The sequence below is a fragment of the Periophthalmus magnuspinnatus genome, chromosome 17 (assembly GCF_009829125.3).
Source record: "Periophthalmus magnuspinnatus isolate fPerMag1 chromosome 17, fPerMag1.2.pri, whole genome shotgun sequence".
NCBI classification, from domain to species: domain Eukaryota; kingdom Metazoa; phylum Chordata; class Actinopteri; order Gobiiformes; family Gobiidae; genus Periophthalmus; species Periophthalmus magnuspinnatus.
In genome coordinates, this window is record NC_047142.1 from 10,718,522 (window position 1) to 10,740,710 (window position 22,189).

The window sequence follows — 22,189 nt, forward strand, 5'->3', positions numbered from 1 at the left end:
GAAATGAAGAACCCAGAGGAAACGTATACATTTACAGAAACAGGTGCTAAATATAATTGGCTTCCAGAGCGGAATGCAGCAAAACACATTCCTGTAATACCAACAGTAGGGTTAGATTCAAAATTCAGCAAATTATTAGTGATCAACTTGGCATAAATTAAAAATGCACATTATTTAAGGAGTTTTAGGAGGTGCTTTGCCATTATCAGTAAACATAGGAGTAGTAATACAGTTTATTAATTCTATTTCATTTTATGACTAAAGACTTCAGTCACTTCAGTAGGCTCAGCAATAATAGTAGTAGGCCTAGTCGTTGTAGTAGTAGTAGTAGTAGTAGTGGTAGTAGTAGTAGTAGTAGTAGTAGTTGTTGTTGTTGTTGTTGTTGTAGAAGTAAGAAGTAAGGCATGGAACTATAAGAACTAATACTCTACCACTGTGTGTTAAGTGATGACAGGCAGGGTCAAGGGTTATGTTTCTTTTCCTTTTTTCCTGTATTCATTTTTACAGTCCCCCTGCTATCTGAGGCAATTACAATGAATTTAACTTTGTTTAATTTGCTGCCAATAGAAATTCATGCATTTGGCATATTTTACTTTTGGCACCAACTTTGTTTACTGTGTTATTTATTTTATGCTTTAACTGCGGCAAAACGTACAACTTAAGCCATAAAGTAGAGGATTGTGAATGAGTTTGCCCTAGATTCAGGATTCTGAGATAACGAGGCTATTGTTTTCTGAAGTATTTTTTGGTGCAAGTTCAACAATGAATGACAAAGACATACGGTCAGTGTCTCATAATTTATATAATTAAAATAATTCATGAAAATAGGCTACAATTGATAAACAACATTATTTTTACTCCTCATTTTTCCCAAGGCCTATCAGGTCTAACTTTTGCTACCCGATTCCTTCCGTGTGACGTAAACGCAGCACGCTATAATCTGCCAGCCACGCCTTCTCTACCTCTTCCACCAATCACAGCGCTCCCTTGTGCCGGTAGCCCCGCCCCGCCCCCCCTCCCCCGCGAGCGCACTCTCGGTTGCTTAGCTCCATGTTGGTTGACTTTTCTTGGAAGCACCTTACGCTCTTGGTGCGCAGATAGCGGTAGCTCAGTCAGGGCCGACGCACCGGCTCTGCCTCGCGGCGAAGGGAGCCAGTGATGCCGCTATGAACAAGGAAAGCTCACCTACCACGGCTGGATAGCTGAAGAGGGTGGTGAATTAGGTTTACCGCACCTGAGGAGAGCATACAAAGTGGCATGCGGGCCGAAGGAGTAATTGGATTGAGATAACGCCACGGAGGCAGTGAGTATAACATTTCTAACGTTTCTAATATTATCTTCTTGTTGGGCTCGTATTTTTTTCACATTTGAAGCCTATTCTTTTAGCCTACAGGCCTATGTTAACCAGGTTTTAGTGCTTATAGAAAATGGGTACCCAGTGTCAATGTTTAACGCTAGACAAAGCAGTTCTTGCCAGTTTCACATGTTTCAACAAGTCACCTGACTCCGCTGCGCCGTTCACGTGAGGGAATATAGCATCTTTCTTCATAAGGAAAAGAAATACGCATAAGAAATGTGCTAGGAATTTTAAAATACGCCTTTTATCAGCAGAAGAAAGTATTTGTTCCAACCAATTCCGCATCTACTCGAGTTTCTGTGCGTGCGTAAAATGTGTAAAGTAGTCATAACTCGTTAATAAGGACTTAGGACCCGCGCCTCTGTGACTTTGTCCCCGCCTTTTTCCGGGGGCCACCCTAAACCACAAACAGTCTTTAACACGAGCCCAGAACAAAGGGTTTGGAGGAGATAAAGGTGCGGCGGCCCGAGGGCACAAAAGGAGATGATAATTGGAGAAGTCAGCAGCTGTTGAGACATAGGACTGGCCCAGGTTCATGTTCACTGTTATGGCCTGGATGTGGATTCTCTGATTTGAATAGTGTGGAAAGATTTTTTTTTACCATCTGGAGTCAGTAACTGGACTAAACCAGGTCTTTACCAGTTTCTATTCTCTAAACAAAGACTAAACCAGTCCAGGTGAAAACAAATAACCAGACTGAAAAAGGAACTATAAGGAATAGACTACATACTCAACACTGACTCCATTTTACAGTGATAATAAAAACGCTCTGCAGACACTAGAATGTGATTTTCAACATTAAATCATTGTCCTTTCTGTTATATTACCATGTGGCCTTTGATTGATTATGATATTGTTTTCAAGCAGGCTTAATAGGGCTGAACGATTTGTGAAAAATATCTAATTGCGATTTAAGTGTCTTGAAGAATTGACAAAAACTGAAATATGACAAACTAACACAAGAATCACATTTCAGACCATGTTTGTACTGATGGAAACTACAGGGGTAACAATTTTTATGCAGATTAAAACAGGAGAGTTTGTAGTTTGTGGGAAATTGTCGTACTTCAAAAATTGCAGTTTTGTGATCTATTCAAATTGCGATTTTTAATTGATAATGATTAATTGTGCAGCTCTAATTTCACATTTCAAATTGTTTAGTTGCATTACATTTTCTCTAACCAAACCTCACCCTTCAAATTCTAGTTAAGCTGAACCTGGTTTAGAAAAACTAAGCCAATTTTAGATCAGTAATACAATTAGTTAAACACACAAACCGTCAGAGTATTTTTGTATTTAAAGACTGATATTAAAATTAAAAAGAGTAACCAAAAAGTAACCTTATCACTCTGACACACTAGATGCAGGCAGCTAACTGTGTTTGGAGTTAAACCATGTTAGCATCATAGCCAGATTCAACAGTTGGCCAAAGCCTGTGCACTATTTGTGTAACATTTATGTAACACGTGGTAATGGGTAGACACACGAGGACAGAGTTAACCGAATATAACATGACAGACGGAGACAGGAAGTGAACCATCACAGCTGACTGGCCCGGATAAAACAAGTTCTTTATAAGCTTCCAATGATGACTTCCTGTTTGAAATCATCTTGTCAAAGCAGCAGTGTACAAATAGTTATAGAGACCTCACTTCAGGCCCATAAAACTGCATTTCTAGACTCAACAAGTGGTGATTTAATCTTGTAATAATGACAAAAAAAGCACAGTCCATAGTTTGAACAATTGAAACCCAAATGCAGGGTAGAAAAGCCGCACGCTAACCACTTGTAACCTTTGTGTGGTGATTTTTTTCTTACTTTTTTCTAGGCAAGGCCAGTTTTTTTGTATAGAACAATTTGTACACAAAGTAATTCAAAGTGCTTTACAGAATAAAAATATATTAAAGTCACAATACAATAAAACAAAACATAAATAATCACAAATAATCACTATAAAATTAACATTAAAGTAGAAGAGTTCAGAAAAGCCTTAAAAGCCTTTCAGTCATATGCACAGCCAAACAGAAGTGTCAAAGTAGAGGTCTGTCTCACATCTTCAGGAAGACTGTTCCAGGTTTTAGCTGCATAAAACTGAAACGCTGATTCTCCATGTTTATTCCTGACTGTGGGCACCAGCAGGAGGCCGGTCCCTGAAGTCTTCAGAGTGTGAGATGGTTCATATGACACTAACATGTGGGAGATGTACTTTGGTGCTAGGCCATGGAGAGACTTGTTCACAAGCAGAGCTGCTTTAAATTGTATTCTGAGCCACAGGAGCCGGTGCAGAGACCTGAGCACAGGACTTATGTGCTCATACTTCCTGGTTCTAGTCAGAACCTGAGCAGCAGTGTTCTGGATGTACTGTTCTGTCTTAAGGCTTGTTTGGAGAGGCCATTGAGTAGGACGTTGCAGTAGTCTAACCTACTGGAGATAATTGAATGAATAAGTGTCTCTGAGTCTGGTTTTGGCAATATACCTTTGATTTTTTTTCTATTGCTTGGCCTGAGAAACTACACAGTAACACAGTATGGCATTAAATTTATCAATCTCCATGGAGACAAGCAGGCCAAGTTACAGATCAGATCTGCAATGAGGCAAGCCTCCCCCCAGTAAGAATGTATGTTTTAGCAATAGCACAAATGTAATTGAATAAATGTAAAATAGTATGTTTAATGCCATACAGCAGAATAACATAAGCATGTATATATATTTCCAGGAAGACAAGCAAGTGGAGAGCCACCACCAGAAAACTTCTATGTGGCAATGAGAGTGTACCTATCCTCTCTATCCTAGCTCTATGTTCCCACGGTCCTGTTTTCTCACATTTAAAAGATATTTGAAAGTAAATCCATAACCCCCACCTTAGGCCTCACCTTAACCATAACCCAACAACCCAGAAAATGTAGTAACATAGAGCTGATCCCATGGAAATCACATTTGTTGCTAACTAAGCACAAAATCTCTTCACCTCTTTATATAATTTCATTTACAGATTTTTAAGCAAATCCATCCATTTTTACAAGATGGGGATTTGACCACAGCAGCAGCACACTTGCTTCCAACTCATGAATTACACAATTTTTGACACTAATATGTTCAGAATGAGTGGAGTCATGTGGATTTGGTTCACACACCTCTAATCCTGCATGCCATTGTATTGGGGTATGACCTCTTCAATGGGGCAGTATGTAGACACATTCCGATGATATATAATGACAACAATGACTCTTCTATTCTGTATCTACGCCTTACACATTTAGGCGCCACGTCTCTGCTCTCTGCCAGTTTGCGACATTTGTCAAAGTCCTACAGTGGAACGGGAAAGATCTATAACAGGCTCTAATTTTGGTCCCTGGTAATAAAATGCAGTCTCTAGACATTAGTTGATGTTACTCTGTAGGGTTGTCTAAAGTATTGAAAATTTGACTCTAATAGATACTAAAGCTACAATTAGTGATATTTTTTGTCAGACAGGAGGGTTGGCTGCTTTACATGTTTCAGCTTCTTCTTGTATCCTTCCTCCTCTGAGGAAGACCACAGCTTTGTGTTTGTTTCACTATTTGTTCTGCATTTGTCTACCATTGGAGAAGGAAAACTGCACTCACCACAAAAGCTGCATTGTCTATATCTTTCACTAACACGGAGCAGTTTGAAGCCTAAATTGTGTGAGCATTTCTAGAAAAGTAGCTATATTCTGAATACTACTAAATGAAAAGCTAACTGTACCAGTGAATACAGATACTCAAAATTAGTATTCATAACACATATTTTCCATACATGTACTCAGTTACTTCCCAACACTGGGTATGAGTAAATTATTTAATGTTGAAAATGACATTCTGTTGTGTAAATAAAATACCACAATGATGATAAAATGTATCATCATCATGGTCTCGAAATTAGTATGGAGTGTCAATCAGATATCAATCAAGTTTGAAATTTTAGTATTGTGACACTAGTCTCTGGTAAGTGTAGTACAGTCATTTATCTCTAAAATGTAGTCACTAGACATTGGATTGGCTGGGCTGGATTCTTGTTGTCTTGCCATGTGCTCTTTGCTCTTTAACACTGCCCTTTGGTTCTGTGGCACTGTGGTGCTATTCTGTGTTGCAGTTTGTAAGTACTTAACAAAAACTATTGTAAATACCATGAGATAAACACTAGAAGTACCATGGAACATAAAGGCACTGAATCTTTCACTAGAGGGGAAAGAAACAGTTTTTTTTTAAATTATATTCATCATTTTCCTTTTTCTGTAACATACTCAAGTGTATTTCAGGTAAAGTATGGAGGTGTCCCACACCCAGTGGTAGTAGTAGTTATTTAGACATGAGTAGCTTTAGCAGCTATAAATATCTGTTATGTATCATCAAGCTAAAAAGTAAAACAGGTGGTTAGTTATAAAACGGTTTAAAATAAAGATGCTAATGACCTGTGTCTGTGTTAATGTGGGCACAGAGGTATTGTCAAAATGGTTACCTTATGGAATCCAGAGCTCTAAGAGTTTAAAGTAAAGTCACCACCTCCATTAGTTTTTAGTCATTAGCTGCCTTACTAGAAAGTGTTGTCACAATAATACATTTTCTCTATATACTCTATTTTGATACTAAGGAATAGACTAGATACTGCACACTGATCCCGATACCACCATTATAATAAAAAACCCCCCACTGTATTTAGACAATAGAATGTGATTTTCAGCATTAAATAATAATATTTTCTTTTTCTTGGTCTTATATCTATGTAATCCCTCAGTCGTTCAGGTAGGTTCCATAGTGGTCCATGGGTGTATACTAGTCTGTGTCTTATACTTGTTCTTGCTCTATTATTAAGTATGACTTTTTTAGTATTGATACTTGTTGCAATGAATATACAGTTTCAATACTAGTTTTAGTATAGATTAGTGTCTGATTTTCGATACTTTTAATAACCCTAATAGAAAATGAACTATCCTGAGTCACACTCGCTGTCCCAAAAATAACCTTGTTGTTTGTTTGTTTCAGTGATGTTCACCCTGACGGAGGTGGCCTCACTGAATGACATCCAGCCCACTTACCGCATCTTGAAGCCATGGTGGGATGTGTTCATGGACTACCTGGGGCTGGTCATGCTCATGCTGGCCATCTTTGCTATGACCATGCAGATCACCAAGGACCAGGTGGCGTGTCTGCCTTACCTGGAGGACTCCGAGAGCTCACCTCAGAGCAGCCCACACGCCCCATCCATGCCACAGGGAATGTCACCGGCCACCACTGCCCCCCTTGTCACCCCTGTTTCTATGGAGACTAAAGACTTACCGGATTCAGCTGTTCACGAAATCCACAACACCCATGTAGAATCAAGCAAATACACCACTCAACCTCAACCAACAGGCAAGAAAACCAACCTAGACTTTCAGCAGTATGTTTTTATCAACCAAATCTGTTACCATGATGCCTTGCCCTGGTATTCCAAGTATTTCCCATATCTGACCCTTATCCATACAATCATACTGATGGTTAGCAGCAACTTTTGGTTCAAGTATCCCAAAACTAGCTCAAAGATTGAACATTTCGTCTCCATTCTGGGACGTTGCTTCGAATCTCCTTGGACGACAAAAGCTTTATCCGAAACTGCTTGTGAGGACTCAGAGGAGAACAAGCAGAGGCTAACCAATGCGGCATCCGGTCCAAAGCAAGTATCACTAGAAGAAAGAGAGGACAGTGGTGTTCCAAGTCCCAGTACGCCAATGCTAGGGGTGAAAGTGTCTGCTGACAAAATCACGGAGGTTCCAAGTACTATGACAATCCTGGACAAGAAGGATGGAGAGCAAGCCAAGGCGCTGTTTGAGAAGGTTCGGAAATTCAGAGCTCATGTGGAGGACAGTGACTTCATTTACAAGCTTTACGTTGCTCAAACCATTGTCAAAACAGCCAAGTTTATTTTGATTTTGTCCTACACATCAACGTTTTTGGTTAAAATCAACTTCAAGCATGAATGTAAACCAGATATTCAGCATCTGACAGGTTACAGTAGATTTTACTGCACGCACAACATGGCTTTTATGCTCAACAAGCTGTTAATTAGCTACATGGCACTGATTTTGATCTATGGGATGACGTGTTTGTATTCACTGTTTTGGGTGTTTCGTAGACCGCTGAAGGAGTACTCATTCGAAAAAGTTCGCGAAGAGAGTAGCTTCAGTGACATTCCAGACGTCAAGAACGACTTTGCATTCCTGTTACACATGGTCGACCAATACGACCAGCTCTACTCTAAAAGGTTTGGTGTTTTCTTATCCGAAGTTAGCGAGAACAAGTTGAGAGAGATTAGCTTAAACCACGAATGGACGTTTGAAAAATTAAGACAACTTGTGACCCGCAATGCTCAAGACCAACAAGAGCTACATCTGTTCATGCTTTCTGGTTTACCAAATGCTGTTTTTGACCTCACAGATTTGGAGGTACTTAAACTAGAGCTTATTCCCGATGCAAGATTCACAGCAAAAGTGTCGCAAATGACAAGTCTACTAGAGCTGCATCTATGCCACTGTCCCGCAAAAGTGGAGCAGACGGGCTTTGCGTTTCTTCGAGATCACTTGAGGTGCCTTCATGTCAAATTCACTGACGTTGCCGAGATCCCAGCTTGGGTTTACTTATTGAGAAGTTTGCGGGAGCTAAATCTCGTTGGAAATTTGAACTCGGAAAATAACAAAATGATCGGACTAGAATCTATGCGGGACTTAAGACACCTAAAGACCTTATGTTTGAAAAGCAACCTCACAAAAATGCCTACAAACATCACAGAACTTTCGCCACATTTGATCAAACTGTTTATCCACAATGATGGCACGAAATTACTGGTTTTAAATAGCCTAAAGAAAATGACTAGTCTAATTGAATTGGAGCTTCACAATTGCGAACTTGAACGAATTCCTCACGCTATTTTTAGCTTGACCAACTTGCAAGAGCTAGATCTGAAATCAAACAACATCCGGACTATTGAAGAGATCATTAGTTTTCAACATCTAAAGAGACTAGCTTGTTTGAAACTTTGGCACAACAAAATCACCAATATTCCCTCATCAATTGGACAAGTCAAGTCTGTGGAAGCACTCCATCTTAATCATAACAAGCTGGAGTCCTTACCCCCTGCACTGTTCACTCTACCCAAGCTTCGCCACTTAGATCTGGGTCACAACTCCATCACGGTACTACCCCCTGACATTGGCCTCCTTCACAACCTCCAATACTTTGCCATCAATATGAATAAGCTTGAAGTGCTACCCAAGCAATTGTTCAGATGTACTAAGCTAAAAGTGTTATGCTTAGCCCACAACGCACTCACCATTCTCCCGGAAACCATGGGACAGTTGGTTCAACTGTCTCAACTGGAGCTCCGAGGGAATTGTCTGGACAGGCTTCCAGCTGCACTCGGAAACTGCCGACTGCTCCGGAAGAGTGGACTGGTGGTGGAGGACCATCTCTTTGACACACTGCCCCTGGAGGTGAAAGAAAGCATTAGCAGGGAGACCAATGTGTCTTTTACCAGCGGCTTGTAGTAAAAATTAGAGATAGACCGATATATCAGTTGGCTGATATTTGCACTTTTTAGTGTATCAGCTGTCAACCTGAAATCTCCGCCACAGGCTGATGTTTTGCTTTGGCCGACCTGCTGCCTAAAGAGTGCACATAAAGCTTTATTTGATTGTTTTAGTGTGAAGAGATAACTATACAAAATGTGACTACACTGCTCTCTGAAAGGTTTGTGGTTAAGAGGGGCTATGGATGAGTTTGTAGTAAACATAAATTACATAATTTGGGGAAAATAATAAATATCATCCAAAAAATGCTTTGGATTTGGCATTGGCCATGAAAAATCCCATATTGGTCAATCTCAAGTAAAAATGGAAGAACACTTTGGCTTGCAGGTGTAATACAAACAAATTTGAACTAAAAGCAGCACTGTGTAAGATTTCTGGTAGTGGGCACACCACCTACATGACTCCATGGAGGTAGAAAGTTAAAGCAATACTTTCAACAATTAGACTTCATACATTGCCATACAGTGCAATATTCCAGGCAAAGCAATAACACCTCCATGGAGACAAGCAGCTTGTGTGCCCGACACCAGGCCAAGTTACAAGTCTGTGGACAGCAAGATCACAAAACACCCTTAATAATTACATTTTGATTTATTGTTTGGCGGAAATGTTATGTAGTGGGACTTTCTAGATTCTAGATTGTGATGGTGTCACATTCACAAAACCCACATATGTTGATCATGATCATTTATATTAGTGTAGTTTCTTCTTCTGTAGTTCTTCTTGATTTCAGATGACACCGTAATTGAAATTATTTAAATATAATTATTATAAATAATTTAAATTGAGATGAAGGGCAGGGAAATCTATAGCATCAATATAGAGATTTTGGTATGGTATATTTCATGAATGTAATATCACAGATCTGATTAATCATTTTGTGACAATGATGAACCCCAACAGCCCGGTTTCTCAACTCTCAAAAAGTTCACATCCCTTTACATTGAAGTGAACTTAGGAGCATCTTAGACATTGTCTGGCAAATCCAAAATATCTCTCTGTATTTTTTATGCCCATATGCTCCGTTACATCTCAAGCTCGACCAAACTGATCATACACACTCATTGATTCTACAGAAATCCATAATTTTTCAGTCTCTTGCAATATTCCTTTCTTTGTTCCTTGTAAACAGCCATAATGGCTGCTGTAAATCACTTGTAAATCACATCAATCTGAAAACGGGGAGATTCACCAGTGACCAGACTAGGGATGCACCAATTCATCTTTTTCAGCTCCGATATCGATGTTTGTGGCTTTAAGTGCCTGCCAATACCCAATATTAATCAATACCAATGTAGGGACTGAAAATAACACTTAAAACACAGTTGACTTATTACACAAGAGATGTGTTATGTAACTGTTATTTATCTTTCAAATGACTACTGAAGAATTTCATATGAATAAAAGTTCAAATAATATGAGACGTTCTAGGCCAAAATCAACCTGTAAATAGTCTCATTACATCCAATTAAAGGCCCAACCAGGATATTGACTTAACCAATATCATGGAACCGATACCCAATCCAGGAAAATTTTCAGTATCGGCAACGATATTCTGTACCAATATCACTATTGGTGCATCCCTACACCACACTCACATTTTCAACTTTTGACGGATTTCACTGATCAGGAGTCAAAGGACTCTTTAAAAGAGTGTCATCCTCCTTCAGTCTTAATTGTTAATTAATAGTATAGCCTATTGCTATCCTGTAAATCTATGTGTGTCCTACAACTTAAATGTAGCAATCCATTTATGGTGGTGTTCATGTGGTCAGGCCAGCAGGGTAGATTCTCATGAAAAAAAAAAATGGAAATCTTTAATTTTTGTATTTGTATTGTTATCTTGTATTTTTATTTGATTTTAAATCTTTAATCATTTTTTTGATAATCACTAATAATAATTGCTTTGTGTTATATTTTTATGTGCACAGTATTTAACATTAGACAACTAGCTTTGCACTGCTTGTACGACCAAAACTGCTCCATTGTCACTGTCACACTGTTTATAGGTACTCAGGTATTCAACGCACACCATGGGAACAATCTTTTGCCTTAACCGCTGCTACCTTTTCTTTGACAAAAAAAAGGAGTATTACAAAAACGCCATACTTCAATATCAGAATGAACTTCCTCCCACTGCGGGAGAGAATCCATGACACATTTTATTTTGTCAGGGTTAGTGCAAGATAGTTGGGTCCGGAGGGACGCAAGTGATCACGTAGCTTTAGTTCCCACGGTAATGTGTTGCTATAAACAGCTATATAAAATGTTGTATTGTTTTTTGACAGTTTTATGTTTTATTTTATGGTGTAAGTTGAGATAAGGCTAGAAGGTGATAAAATTGTTACTTCTGCTAACCTGTTAACTACCCCAAAAGATTTTCCTAACCCTAACCTTAAACACAAAATTGACTCTTGTGAGCTTGTCATGTTATAATGTTGTTACCTCCTCACAAACATACCTGGAGTTGTGTTTTGTTTCATTTACACAGGCCTGAGTAATCCTGCATGTGATGTTATGCAGTGGTAGATTTCAAATTTACAGCTACCTTTTGCTGTTTCGTCAGTAGAGATTGTCAATTCCAAGGCTGGAATTATCGAAATGATTCTAGTGAAGGTGTGTGGAGTTTAAAAAAGACAGTGGAGCACTTACTGTATTACCACATGATAATACATCATAAGGTGGAACAGAGTGTTTTCAGTTTGAGAGAATAACTCTGCCTAAATATGCAGTGTTTGTGTGTTAAACATGTGTGAATGAAACAAAACACAACTCCAGGTATGTTTTTGATGAGGATGCAACATTAGAACATAGATATATAAAAACGATAAATAGCATAATATAGGTCCTTAAACCTTTAATAACTCCAACCTTAAACATACTAACTAATTTACTAGCTTAAAAAACACAACCCAGCTTCAAAACTTCACTTCAAATGACCAACCACAGCATACCGTCCCTCCAGACCTGACATTTTAGCATGAACCTTCTATCAGACTGTCAAACTGAGGAGAGAAAGCACTTCTTGAATAGAGATTGTAAACTAAAGCCTGTAATAATAAAGATGCACACTATAAAGAATGAATGTCATGATGAGGCCTGTCCAAGGTTGGTGTGAGCAACAAAAGGGAAACTTTTTTTTTTTTTTTTCATTTTAATGTATGACAGCATTAGAAATGAATAGTACTGATTTTCTTATTAATTGTGTAAAATATATATATATATATATATATATATAATAAATTGTCTCCAAATAATGTTTCTGATGTATTTTTTACCTTTCACTCTAAAAACAAGCACAATTCCATTACAGTGTGCATTTAAAAGCTGTTAGCCCTGCAGAGACAAGATGCTTTTAATAACAAGGAAGGCTTATATTGATGCACTTTAAGTGCATATGACAGGTTTTATTATTTTTCTCATTACTTGGTTCTAGGGATAATACCTGTGGTAAAAAATTATAATAGTTTTACATCAGTCAAGGGGCAGTTTGTGGAAAAGAAAGTTGAGAAGAAAAGTACAAAAATATAGTAAGTAGCGCTGAGTTCTAAAGTAGAATTGAAAACTTCATCCAAAATGCTGAGACAAGGAACACATTTTTGTGACAGATTAAACATCGGTTGCAGTTACATGCCCAGCAAAATCTGAGATTTAGGAAGTGTGTACGTAACCACAACCAATGATTTAACAAAGTAAAGTTGTTGTTCTCTATTTGTATGAGTCTAATCATAATTATGGTGTAATTTATACATATTTTTGCCCTTGTAAACATTATGGTTGCTAGGTAACAGGGCCTGGTATAGCTATACACAAAGCATTATCCACTCAAATAAAATTCTTCAATTTTTCAATTCACTCCATCAACATTACTACCTAACACAAATACACATTTATATTTCCCTACCTAAATTTTTGTCTGCCCACCCATGTTCAGCAGGCTAGAACTGGCCCTGCTAGGTAACATACTTCTACATATGTCATATCTGCTGCCCACATCCAACCAGGAAATAATATAATAAACTACACCAGAAAAAAAGAAAATTAGACAAAACTATGTACAATTTTTTGTATGACGATGTTAACTATGTTTTATTGAAGAAGTACTCTAACCTGTCATATGCACAGTAAACACAGGCCTATAATTACACAATCTGGATTCATAACAAAATACAGCAAGTGTGATTCATCAGCTAGAGCATTTATAGAAAATCATGTGTAAAAATAGGCTATACTTTGAGCTCATGTTACGCTCAAAGTTCAAATTTTATGGCACAATAAAAACATAAATGTTGAGCTATAAATGTACTGGATAACTCCTTGAATAAGTTTATCACGTTACAGTAAACAGGAAAACACATAGACAACGATAAACATAATTGTCTATATTTACATAAACACTTACATACAGAGGAGGGTAGTACTCAATTACAAGTACGTGAGTCACTTTTTAAAGAAACTGTACTTTTCAGAGTACTCTTCTAGCAGCATACTTTTACTCCTACTTGAGTAATATTTTTATTAAAGTAACAGTACTCTTACTTGGGTCAAAGTTTTGGTTTAGTTGTGAGTCTACAAATGTCAAAAGCTTTATGTTGACAATATGAAGTCATTTGAACATTACTGTGATTTGTTTTTTGCACTGCTCCTTCAGACATTCTATCCATTGAAAATACCATATTTTGAGCATTATTTAATATTTTGTCTTTCAAATTACATTAACTTCAAATTTATAAATCAGATGATAAGTCCTGACAGTTACTCTTTAAGCTACTCTTATTTAAGTAGTACTTTTCCCAAATACGTTTTTACTCTCACCTGAGTAATCACTTGAACCTCTACTTTGTACTTTTACTTGAGTAATATTATTAGATTATCTTTACCTCTGCTTGCATGTGCATTGATTCATGGGCTATCGCTTTAATAAACTCAATAAAAACCTTTCTATTCTGAATGATGCAGCTTTAAAGCGTTACTGACATCCCTTCTTCTGCATGTCAGGACATTTTTAGATTACAGATTTCTTTTCGGGGAATCGTAAATAGTCCTGTTGGCAACTTGAATTAGACAAGACAGTGCAATGCTCACTGAGTGGATATTTAAAGTGCACAAGACAGGTTTTGATTTGCAAACTTGGTTATCAGTTCATTTGGTGGGATAAATCAGAGTTTTATATCAGTCCAGCGACAGTTTGTGAAGGAAATTTGAAAAAAGTTGAAGCATTTAACACAAAGGAGTTCTAAAAAGAAATCCTCTATCATATGTTCTATCCAGGGATCTATCTTATTTTTTTCCTCACAAATTTCATCCAAAATGCAGGAACAATGTAATCACATGTTAAGGAGCGCATTTCTCTGACAGATTAAACATAACAACATAATTTGAGGTAGTTTATCATTCATGTGTTTATTTGTCAACTTGATTTGATCCAAGAACATGAAGAGTAAAGTTTTGAAAGTGAGGTAGTTAGTCGGCTACTCATTTACATTTACTCAGTTACATTTACTTGAGTAACTTTTAAATAAAATCTACTTTTATGAGTAGTTTTCTATCAGCATAGTCCTACACCTACTTGAGTAATATTTTTATTGAAGTAACAGTACTCTTACTCGAGTAAATGACAAAAGCTTTACGTCGACAGTACAAAATAATTTGATCATTTGTGTTTTTTGCACCGCTCCTTCAGATATGATTTTGTTATTGTGTCCATCCTTTGAAAATGCCAAATTTTGTGCATTATTTAATGTTTTGTTCTTTAAATTACATTATCTTATTAATTATAGTAAATCTTGTATTACTCTTATTAAGTAGTAGTTATCCCAGATACATTTTACACTTGAGTAATCTCTTGGACCACCGCTTTGTACTTCTACTTGAGCAATATTAATTTGAAGTAACATTACTCTTATTTCAGTACATGTTTTGGCTCGTCTCACCTTTGAGCTGCTCTGTACAACCAATAACACTAAATGCTGCCATCTACTGGACAAACCAATAATCAACTCACTTGCAGCCATTAGTGGGAAGACGTTTACAGTAATATTGCGACTATATTTGGTCTATTTTTTTAACAATGTACCGGCCAAATAACCCGCGCTTTAACGTCCCACCTGGTGCAAACAGAGGACAGCATTTTGGACCCGGACATAGCGGGAGGTAACGAGTATAAACAAATAGGCGCGTGGGAGCTAATGGGATGCTAGCAAAACATTAGCTTACCATGGAAGAATTCAGTGCACATAAGCATTCACGTTATGTTTAGAGCTTGTGTTGAGCCTTGTGCGTTAACTTACAATATTTGGACCTAATAGACGCATTAGTTTGTGAAATAAAATGGGTAAAAGGTGCAGTCTAAGCAAATAGCAAAAGTGGCTAAGCTAACAATGCTAGCCTATTTACTAATTCATTCACCCAACAGCATTGGTCAAACTAAATGATAAGTGCACTTCATCCCACGATTTCATTGTTACTGTTTATTAAGTTTTGACTCTTTACCATATGTACATTTTACTGAGTTGTTGCATTTTATTTTCAAGTTTTAGTGCTCTATTTTTGTTCCCCCAGTGTCAAATGAGTAAAGGTATACAACGTAACTTTTCTGGTCGATAGTCTACTCCCTGCCTTGTCTCCATGAAGTAGTAATGTTTCACAGTATAGCATTAAACTTATCTCTATTTCATTCATTCAATTGCGCATGTTTTTTTTTTTTTTTAAGCCTTAAAAAACATGGATTCTTACTGTGAGTGGGGTCACCTTTCCACAGATCTGACCTGTAATTTTACAGCTTGTCTCTGTGGAGATAGAATTGTAAAGTCACATCACACTGGGGGTGTTCTACGTGTATCTCTACGGTGGAATGTTCACCACCAAAAAAGTTTTAAGATAGTCTGGAAATTCAAGAAAATGGAATGGATCCAGAAATCCAAAATGGATTTAAACGACACATTTTCAGAAGCCTGTGATCAATAATTCAATGATTCATGGGTCCAGTTTAGGTGTTTTTTACAAAAAGGGCGTGTGGGACTGAAAAACTGTTGGTTAATGCTAGCTAGCTTATGACTGTAAGAAAGACTTGTTTAACAGCACAAATCATCTCACCTGTTGCATGATGTTTCAGGGCACCAGAAGATTTCAGAAAGAATGTACCACCACCACATGTTCAAAATAAAGATGCAGGCAAATCCAATCAACCTCAAGCTCCAAATCTACCACCAGCACTTAAAAAAACACGTGAGTTACTTTAACAGATAACTAATATTAAAATCACAAGAAACAGGCTCGATTTAATCATGAGACTGCTTGTTTTGCCTTACAGTTGGCCCAGAGATTAACAAATGGAAATCGTCGTTCACAACAGTCAATGAAGATGATGAGGGCACGAAAAGCAGCTGTGACAAAAGAGGCTCTCCAGACAGAAGTAGACCCAGGTAAATGTTCTATAAAAATAATATATCTAAAGAAATGCTAATTTAGCTGTTCTTGTTCCGTTACTTTACGGTATAGTTAATATCAATATTGACATTAAATTTTGGTTGTCAAAAGAATCACAAACTTAGAATGAGCTCTTCTTTTTCTCATACAGAAGCATTTGTTTACCTGTTTACATGTTTTGGCTACTTCCTGTATCTTCCTCAGAAGCGTCACATGATGGTGTAGTGACGCGTCTTGTCTTGCTTGACAGTAGGGGAAGAATACAACCAGTACACAAATATGACGTCATATATGAGATACCATGTCTATCATACAACAAAACATATGTAGGGGAAACAGACAAACGCTCCTGTCTGACAAAAAGTATAGCTAATTCTAAGTTTAAAAGTGAAGACAGACTAGACCGAGATTTGTGGTTGCTCCATGGCATTGAAGGATAGGTCAAAATGCAGAGGACACATTTGTGTGTCAGCGTGAGATTGACAGGCGGATCGGTGCAGCGTCTGCAGTGATGCGGTCGCTGTATCGGTCCGTTGTTGTAAAGAAGGAGCTGGGTCCAAAGGCAAAGCTCTCGATTTATCGGTCAATCTACATTCCTACCCTCACCTATGGTCATGAGCTTTGGGTAATGACCGAAAGGACAAGGTCACGGATAGCGGAAGCGGCTGAAATGGGTTTCCTCCGCAGAGTGGCCGGGCGCACCCTTAGAGATAGGGTGAGGAGCTCAGTCACACGGGAGGAGCTCGGAGTAGAGCCGCTGCTCCTACACATCGAGCGGAACCAGTTGAGGTGGCTCGGGCATCTGCTCAGGATGCCTCCTGGACGCCTCCCTAGGGAGGTGTTCTGTCCCTCCAGGAGGAGGCCCCGGGGAAGACCCAGGACACGCTGGAGGGACTATGTCTCTCGGCTGGCCTGGGAACGCCTTGGGGTCCCACCGGAGGAGCTGGAGGACGTGTCCGGGGTGAGGGAAGTCTGGGAGTCCCTGCTTAGACTGCTGCCCCCACGACCCGGCCCCGGATAAGTGGAAGAAAATGGATGGATGGATGGATAGACATTTGTGTGTGACAACATTAAATTTAGACACATTCTTTCTCACATTTTTTCAGGTCTCACTTGTATGACCCCTATGAACCCATCAAGTCTGACTCTGATGATCACCCATTCCCAGAACCACCTGAGGAAAGCAAGAAGTCTCGTAGCCGCTGGGATATCGATGCGAGGCAGCGGGCGTCAGAGAAGCGGGCGTCAGAGAACAGGGCGTCAGAGAACAGGGCGTCAGAGAACAGGGCGTCAGAGAACAGGGCGACAGAGCACAGGGCGACAGAGCACAGGGCGACAGAGCACAGACCAGAGGTAATTGTACAGGCTGTGGTCATGTAACCTCACAACATCCTAAAATCCCTGCAGTTTAACACTGAGCTGGAGGAAGTAAACAAGAGTGAAATTATTTTTCTCTTAATAGCTTCAAAAAGTGTTGTCAATTGAAAGGACTTTAAACCATAAGATAAATATGGCACGTTTATGGAGCCAATCCCACATAAATAATGATCAAATTCATTTCATTCATTCAATTTATATATATATTTCTTTCAAAAAAAGAAATCTCCCATAAGGTTATAAAGGCCCCTCCACCTGACACCCACCATACATACATCATCAGATTATGGAAAGTGAACACTACCTATTGATATTTTTAATTAGGTTACATCGAGGGTATAAGGACAATGCACTGAATGCCATATCTAACTCTGATCTGCTATTCTGAAAAAAAAACCCCCCAAAAAACCAAAACAACAACTTAAAAACATACAACGTCATTATGTAGTTCCAAAGAAATGATCATTTTTGTCACATTGCCTACCAATACCGTCTGACGTTTGACTTGTTTGTTTTTTTCTAAGATTGCCACTACGGTTCCATTATCACCACCCCCACAACCACCCCCACTTCTACCACACCAACAACAACCACCCCTACTTCTACCACCCCCACTTTTACCACCCCACCATCTACCACCCCACCATCTACCACCCCACCATCTACCACCCCACCATCTACCACCCCACCAGCTACCACCCCACCAGCTACCACCCCACCAGCTACCACCGCACCAGCTACCACCGCACCAGCAACCACCCCACCAGCTACCACCCCAACAGCAACCACCCCAACAGCAACCACCCCAACAGCAACCACCCCAACAACTGCCACCCCAACAACTGCCACCCCAACAACTGCCACCCCAACAACTACCACCACCACAACTACTGTCAGAACGTGACTACAAACAGTCGTCTGGATTTTCAGGTGAATATGCATAAAATGTGTTTTTGTTGTAATGAAATTTGCTCATTCATTTAACTCATTCGACACGTTTTTTACAGGACCTGATCCGTTGCCACCTCCCAGACCAGAAGTTAACGATACCGACAAAAATGAATTACTAACTGATAAGTAAGTGTCAAGTATGCTATTACAGTAAAGCTCACAATGTTACAGTGTTGTTACTAGTTTAATTTTCAGTCAGGCAGATTAGTTTGTGTGCCACTTTTGCCAAGAGAATGTTTATTTTGCTGTAGTTGGAATTTGTGCACACAGTATTTGTCTCATATGTCTCATAGTAGGCTCCAGCCACCTGTCACAGAGGAATAAAACCAACTACAATGGCTCACTTTGCTTATTTATCTTTATTAAAGGAGAGCTTTAATAGCTTATGAAAGTTTATGAGCTTTAAACCAGGTTATGACAGTGTTTCCTCTTCAGTAAATTAAAGTTGAGTTTTATGCATTTGAGTAATCCATTGGATTTATCTTGACTGTTCAGAAAATTTCTGTTCTATTTAATCCCTTCTGACCACCAGTGACAGTGCCTCAAGCACGTGCAAGAGTGATCATTCAGTGCTTGAAGCTCCGCCTCTGGTGGTCATCCAGGATTCATAGAACCGTAGTTACAAACATAACTTTGGTTTTCACTTACACCAGAAATTCAGTCATTAGGTTATGCATATAGGGTTAAAAAGTGTCACATTTTTAATAATAAAAATGCCACTATGAAGAGGTGGGGCCTCAATTCTGTACGAAATACTAAAAAAAAACATGTCTTTCTGTACAAATGGAGAGCAGCTTTGAATTTGTATTTAATCCTTTTGAATTATAGTAACCTGATAAGCTGTGACCTGTGTGAAGTGGAGGTGTCGAATGGGCAGGAGCTGGAGGAGCACCTGGACAGTAAGACGCACTGGGACACACTGGAGTTTATCCAGAAGCACAACAACTACGACGACATGGTCATAGCCTTCCTCCAGGTACCGCCACTGTGCACTGAAACTACTAGACAATAGAACTACTACTACTACTGACTACTGACTACTCATGTCACCAAAACATATCTACATTTTACTAGAAATCTTGTTGATTTTCCTCTAGTTTTTAAATTTTAATAAAGTTTATAATTCTAGTTCCTTCTAAGTTTATAATAATAATTTTACTTTCTGGTTGGACAATGGCAGTAGATATGGCATATGTAGAGGTCATTCTAACTTTTACCAAGCATTTAACAAGGGTCAAAACCTAAATTACACAATAGTTATGATTAGACTACAGTAATAAAGGCGGATGAGAAGGCCGATATTTTCTAAATCAATGCCTTCCTTGTGCATAAATTGTCTGATTTTCTCCAAACTAGTAGCGGCTGGTAGTAATTTATATCCTTTAGTATTCACACTGCACAATCACATCAACTTATACATTTGTTTAGGTCATTTGTGAGTGAATTAATATTTTAATTAATAACTATTTTAAAAAGTGATATTTTTCCAGGATGTGATGCTGTACAAAAGCCGAAAGTGTAGTCGTGCAATTGAAGACACTGCACTTCAAGGTGAGTAAATTTAGTAATGTCCATCATTTTACTATGTGCCCATGGCTTAACTTACCCCAGAAATTATTTTTAATGTTACCGTATTTTTAAGTGACAAAATGCATGTTGTGTCTTTCAGCTCTGCAGGACTACGATCACATGACCAAGGTGGAAATGTTTCACTGTGCGGCCTGTAACGCCTTTGTCCCCACATGTGCCTCCGCTGTTCAGAATCACATCACCACACAAGGACATATCACTAACACAAAGGTAGCACTTAATACTGCTGCTGCTAACTCTGGTTTAATACAAATGTTATTGATTCAAAAAGGGGCCTATTATTGTAATATTTAGTCTATGTTATGTTGTTTTCATCAAAAACAGACCTGGATTTGTGTTTGGTTTCATTCACAAATGGTTAACACACAAACCCTGCATATTTAGGCTCAAAGGGAAAACACTCTGCTAAATCTTGTGATGTCATTAAGTGGTAATACAAGAAGAACTTTGAACCTACAGCTATTGTTTTAGCCTTGTTGAAACTTCTTCACTTCTCTATGTACCAAAAGATATTGTAGAGAAAAAAAAAGTTAAGGTTATTTTAGTGTGCTAAAATAACCTTAACTTAAGTAAGTGAGTTCAATTGAGGCTGAAAATAGTTGTCCCCTTTAAAACTACTACCGCTGCCTTTATACAGCGTTACACAAACATGTGTGAATGAAACAAAACACAACTGTTTTTTCATTTTTGTCAGAAGTTCAAAGATCGACAGAGACGGTTGTGCGTGAATAAAGCCAGCACAATGATGAAGGAGCTCACCCCACAGTTTCAGTCTTTTGTAAAGGTATTTTTTTTTAACCTAATGAAGGATAAATGTGCCAAAGCAATTATTTGATTTACACTTACTGTATCAGGATTTGAACCCTTCCCGAACGAATGAAGGAGTATATCAGGATAATTGAAACAGTTTCTAAACTTTACTAGGTTGAAAAGAATGACCCAACCCCTGTCATTTTTTTCACAGAAATTGTTTAATCATTTGTTTAATTATTATTGATTTTTATATTGGAGGTAATTTCATTTGTTTTGGTGATTTTGAGAATGCAGTATTTATTACACAACTTTTCACTGCTTCTATTACACAATTAAATACTTAGATTGAATTAAATTGTATAGGTAATGTGCATCACTATGATTGAAACAATGGCTAGATAGCATTTGTCTATATTAAGTACCAGAGTATTTGATGTTATTTGATATGCATGTGTATGTATGCAATTACAATTTATATTCTTTTCTACAGGGTCTAAGTCCATTTGAATGACTGGGAACCTAAAGAGGAATGAAACCATGATCACAATTAGTATTTTTTTTAAATAAAACTTTTCTCAGAGTACAATTTGTGTTTCATTTGTGAATACTCTTTGAGTATAAAAGTTAAGGAGAGACTTCATTGCCTCTCCATCATAAACCTTTTACTTAGACCAAATTGATGTTGTTTAAGACTTTAAAGGTACAGTATGTAACTTTCTGGAGGTAAAATGTCATCTGCATGAAGTCTCTGGAAATAGAAAGTTAAAACCATACTTTGGAACATTCTCCATGGAGATAAATACATTGTATGCCATACTGTGGAAGATTATGGCCATGGAAACAAGCTGGAGGAGAACCTCCAGACCAAATAAGAGTCAGGTTTGTGGAGATACAAGCCTGCTCACAGGAAGGATGTTTTTTAGAGGAATAAAAACATAAAAAATGAAAAGGCTTTTTTAAGTCTTATTTTGTTCTGTCAAAGTTACATACTGCTGCTTTAAAAGATAACAGTGTTAACCATCATGGGAGACATGTAGGACACAACTGGTCTACTTTCTGATAAATTGCATTAGCAGCATTGCTCCTCTCCTTTTTAACTGAAGAACAACAGGATATGGATATCACAAATGGCATAGCTATTATTAAAGTTA

The 22,189-nt window shown here is 38.2% G+C and overlaps 2 protein-coding genes across 2 annotated transcripts; both read left to right on the forward strand.

The window, feature by feature from the left end:
- The first annotated feature begins 1,020 nt into the window (after positions 1 to 1,020).
- Positions 1,021 to 12,120, forward strand: lrrc8da (leucine rich repeat containing 8 VRAC subunit Da). The gene is made up of 2 exons (XM_033981868.2): positions 1,021 to 1,303; positions 6,361 to 12,120. Coding segments are annotated over exons 1-2 (2,538 nt in total). The 5' UTR covers positions 1,021 to 1,302; the 3' UTR covers positions 8,898 to 12,120.
- A 2,800-nt stretch (positions 12,121 to 14,920) lies between these two features.
- LOC117385585 (uncharacterized) lies at positions 14,921 to 21,621 on the forward strand. The gene is made up of 11 exons (XM_033982876.2): positions 14,921 to 15,092; positions 16,054 to 16,166; positions 16,252 to 16,363; positions 17,474 to 17,720; positions 18,269 to 18,674; positions 18,752 to 18,821; positions 19,524 to 19,671; positions 20,186 to 20,246; positions 20,365 to 20,495; positions 20,980 to 21,069; positions 21,529 to 21,621. The coding sequence occupies exons 1-11, from the start codon at positions 15,010 to 15,012 to the stop codon at positions 21,547 to 21,549; spliced, it is 1,482 nt and encodes a 493-aa protein (XP_033838767.1). The 5' UTR covers positions 14,921 to 15,009; the 3' UTR covers positions 21,550 to 21,621.
- The last annotated feature ends 568 nt before the right edge of the window (positions 21,622 to 22,189 follow it).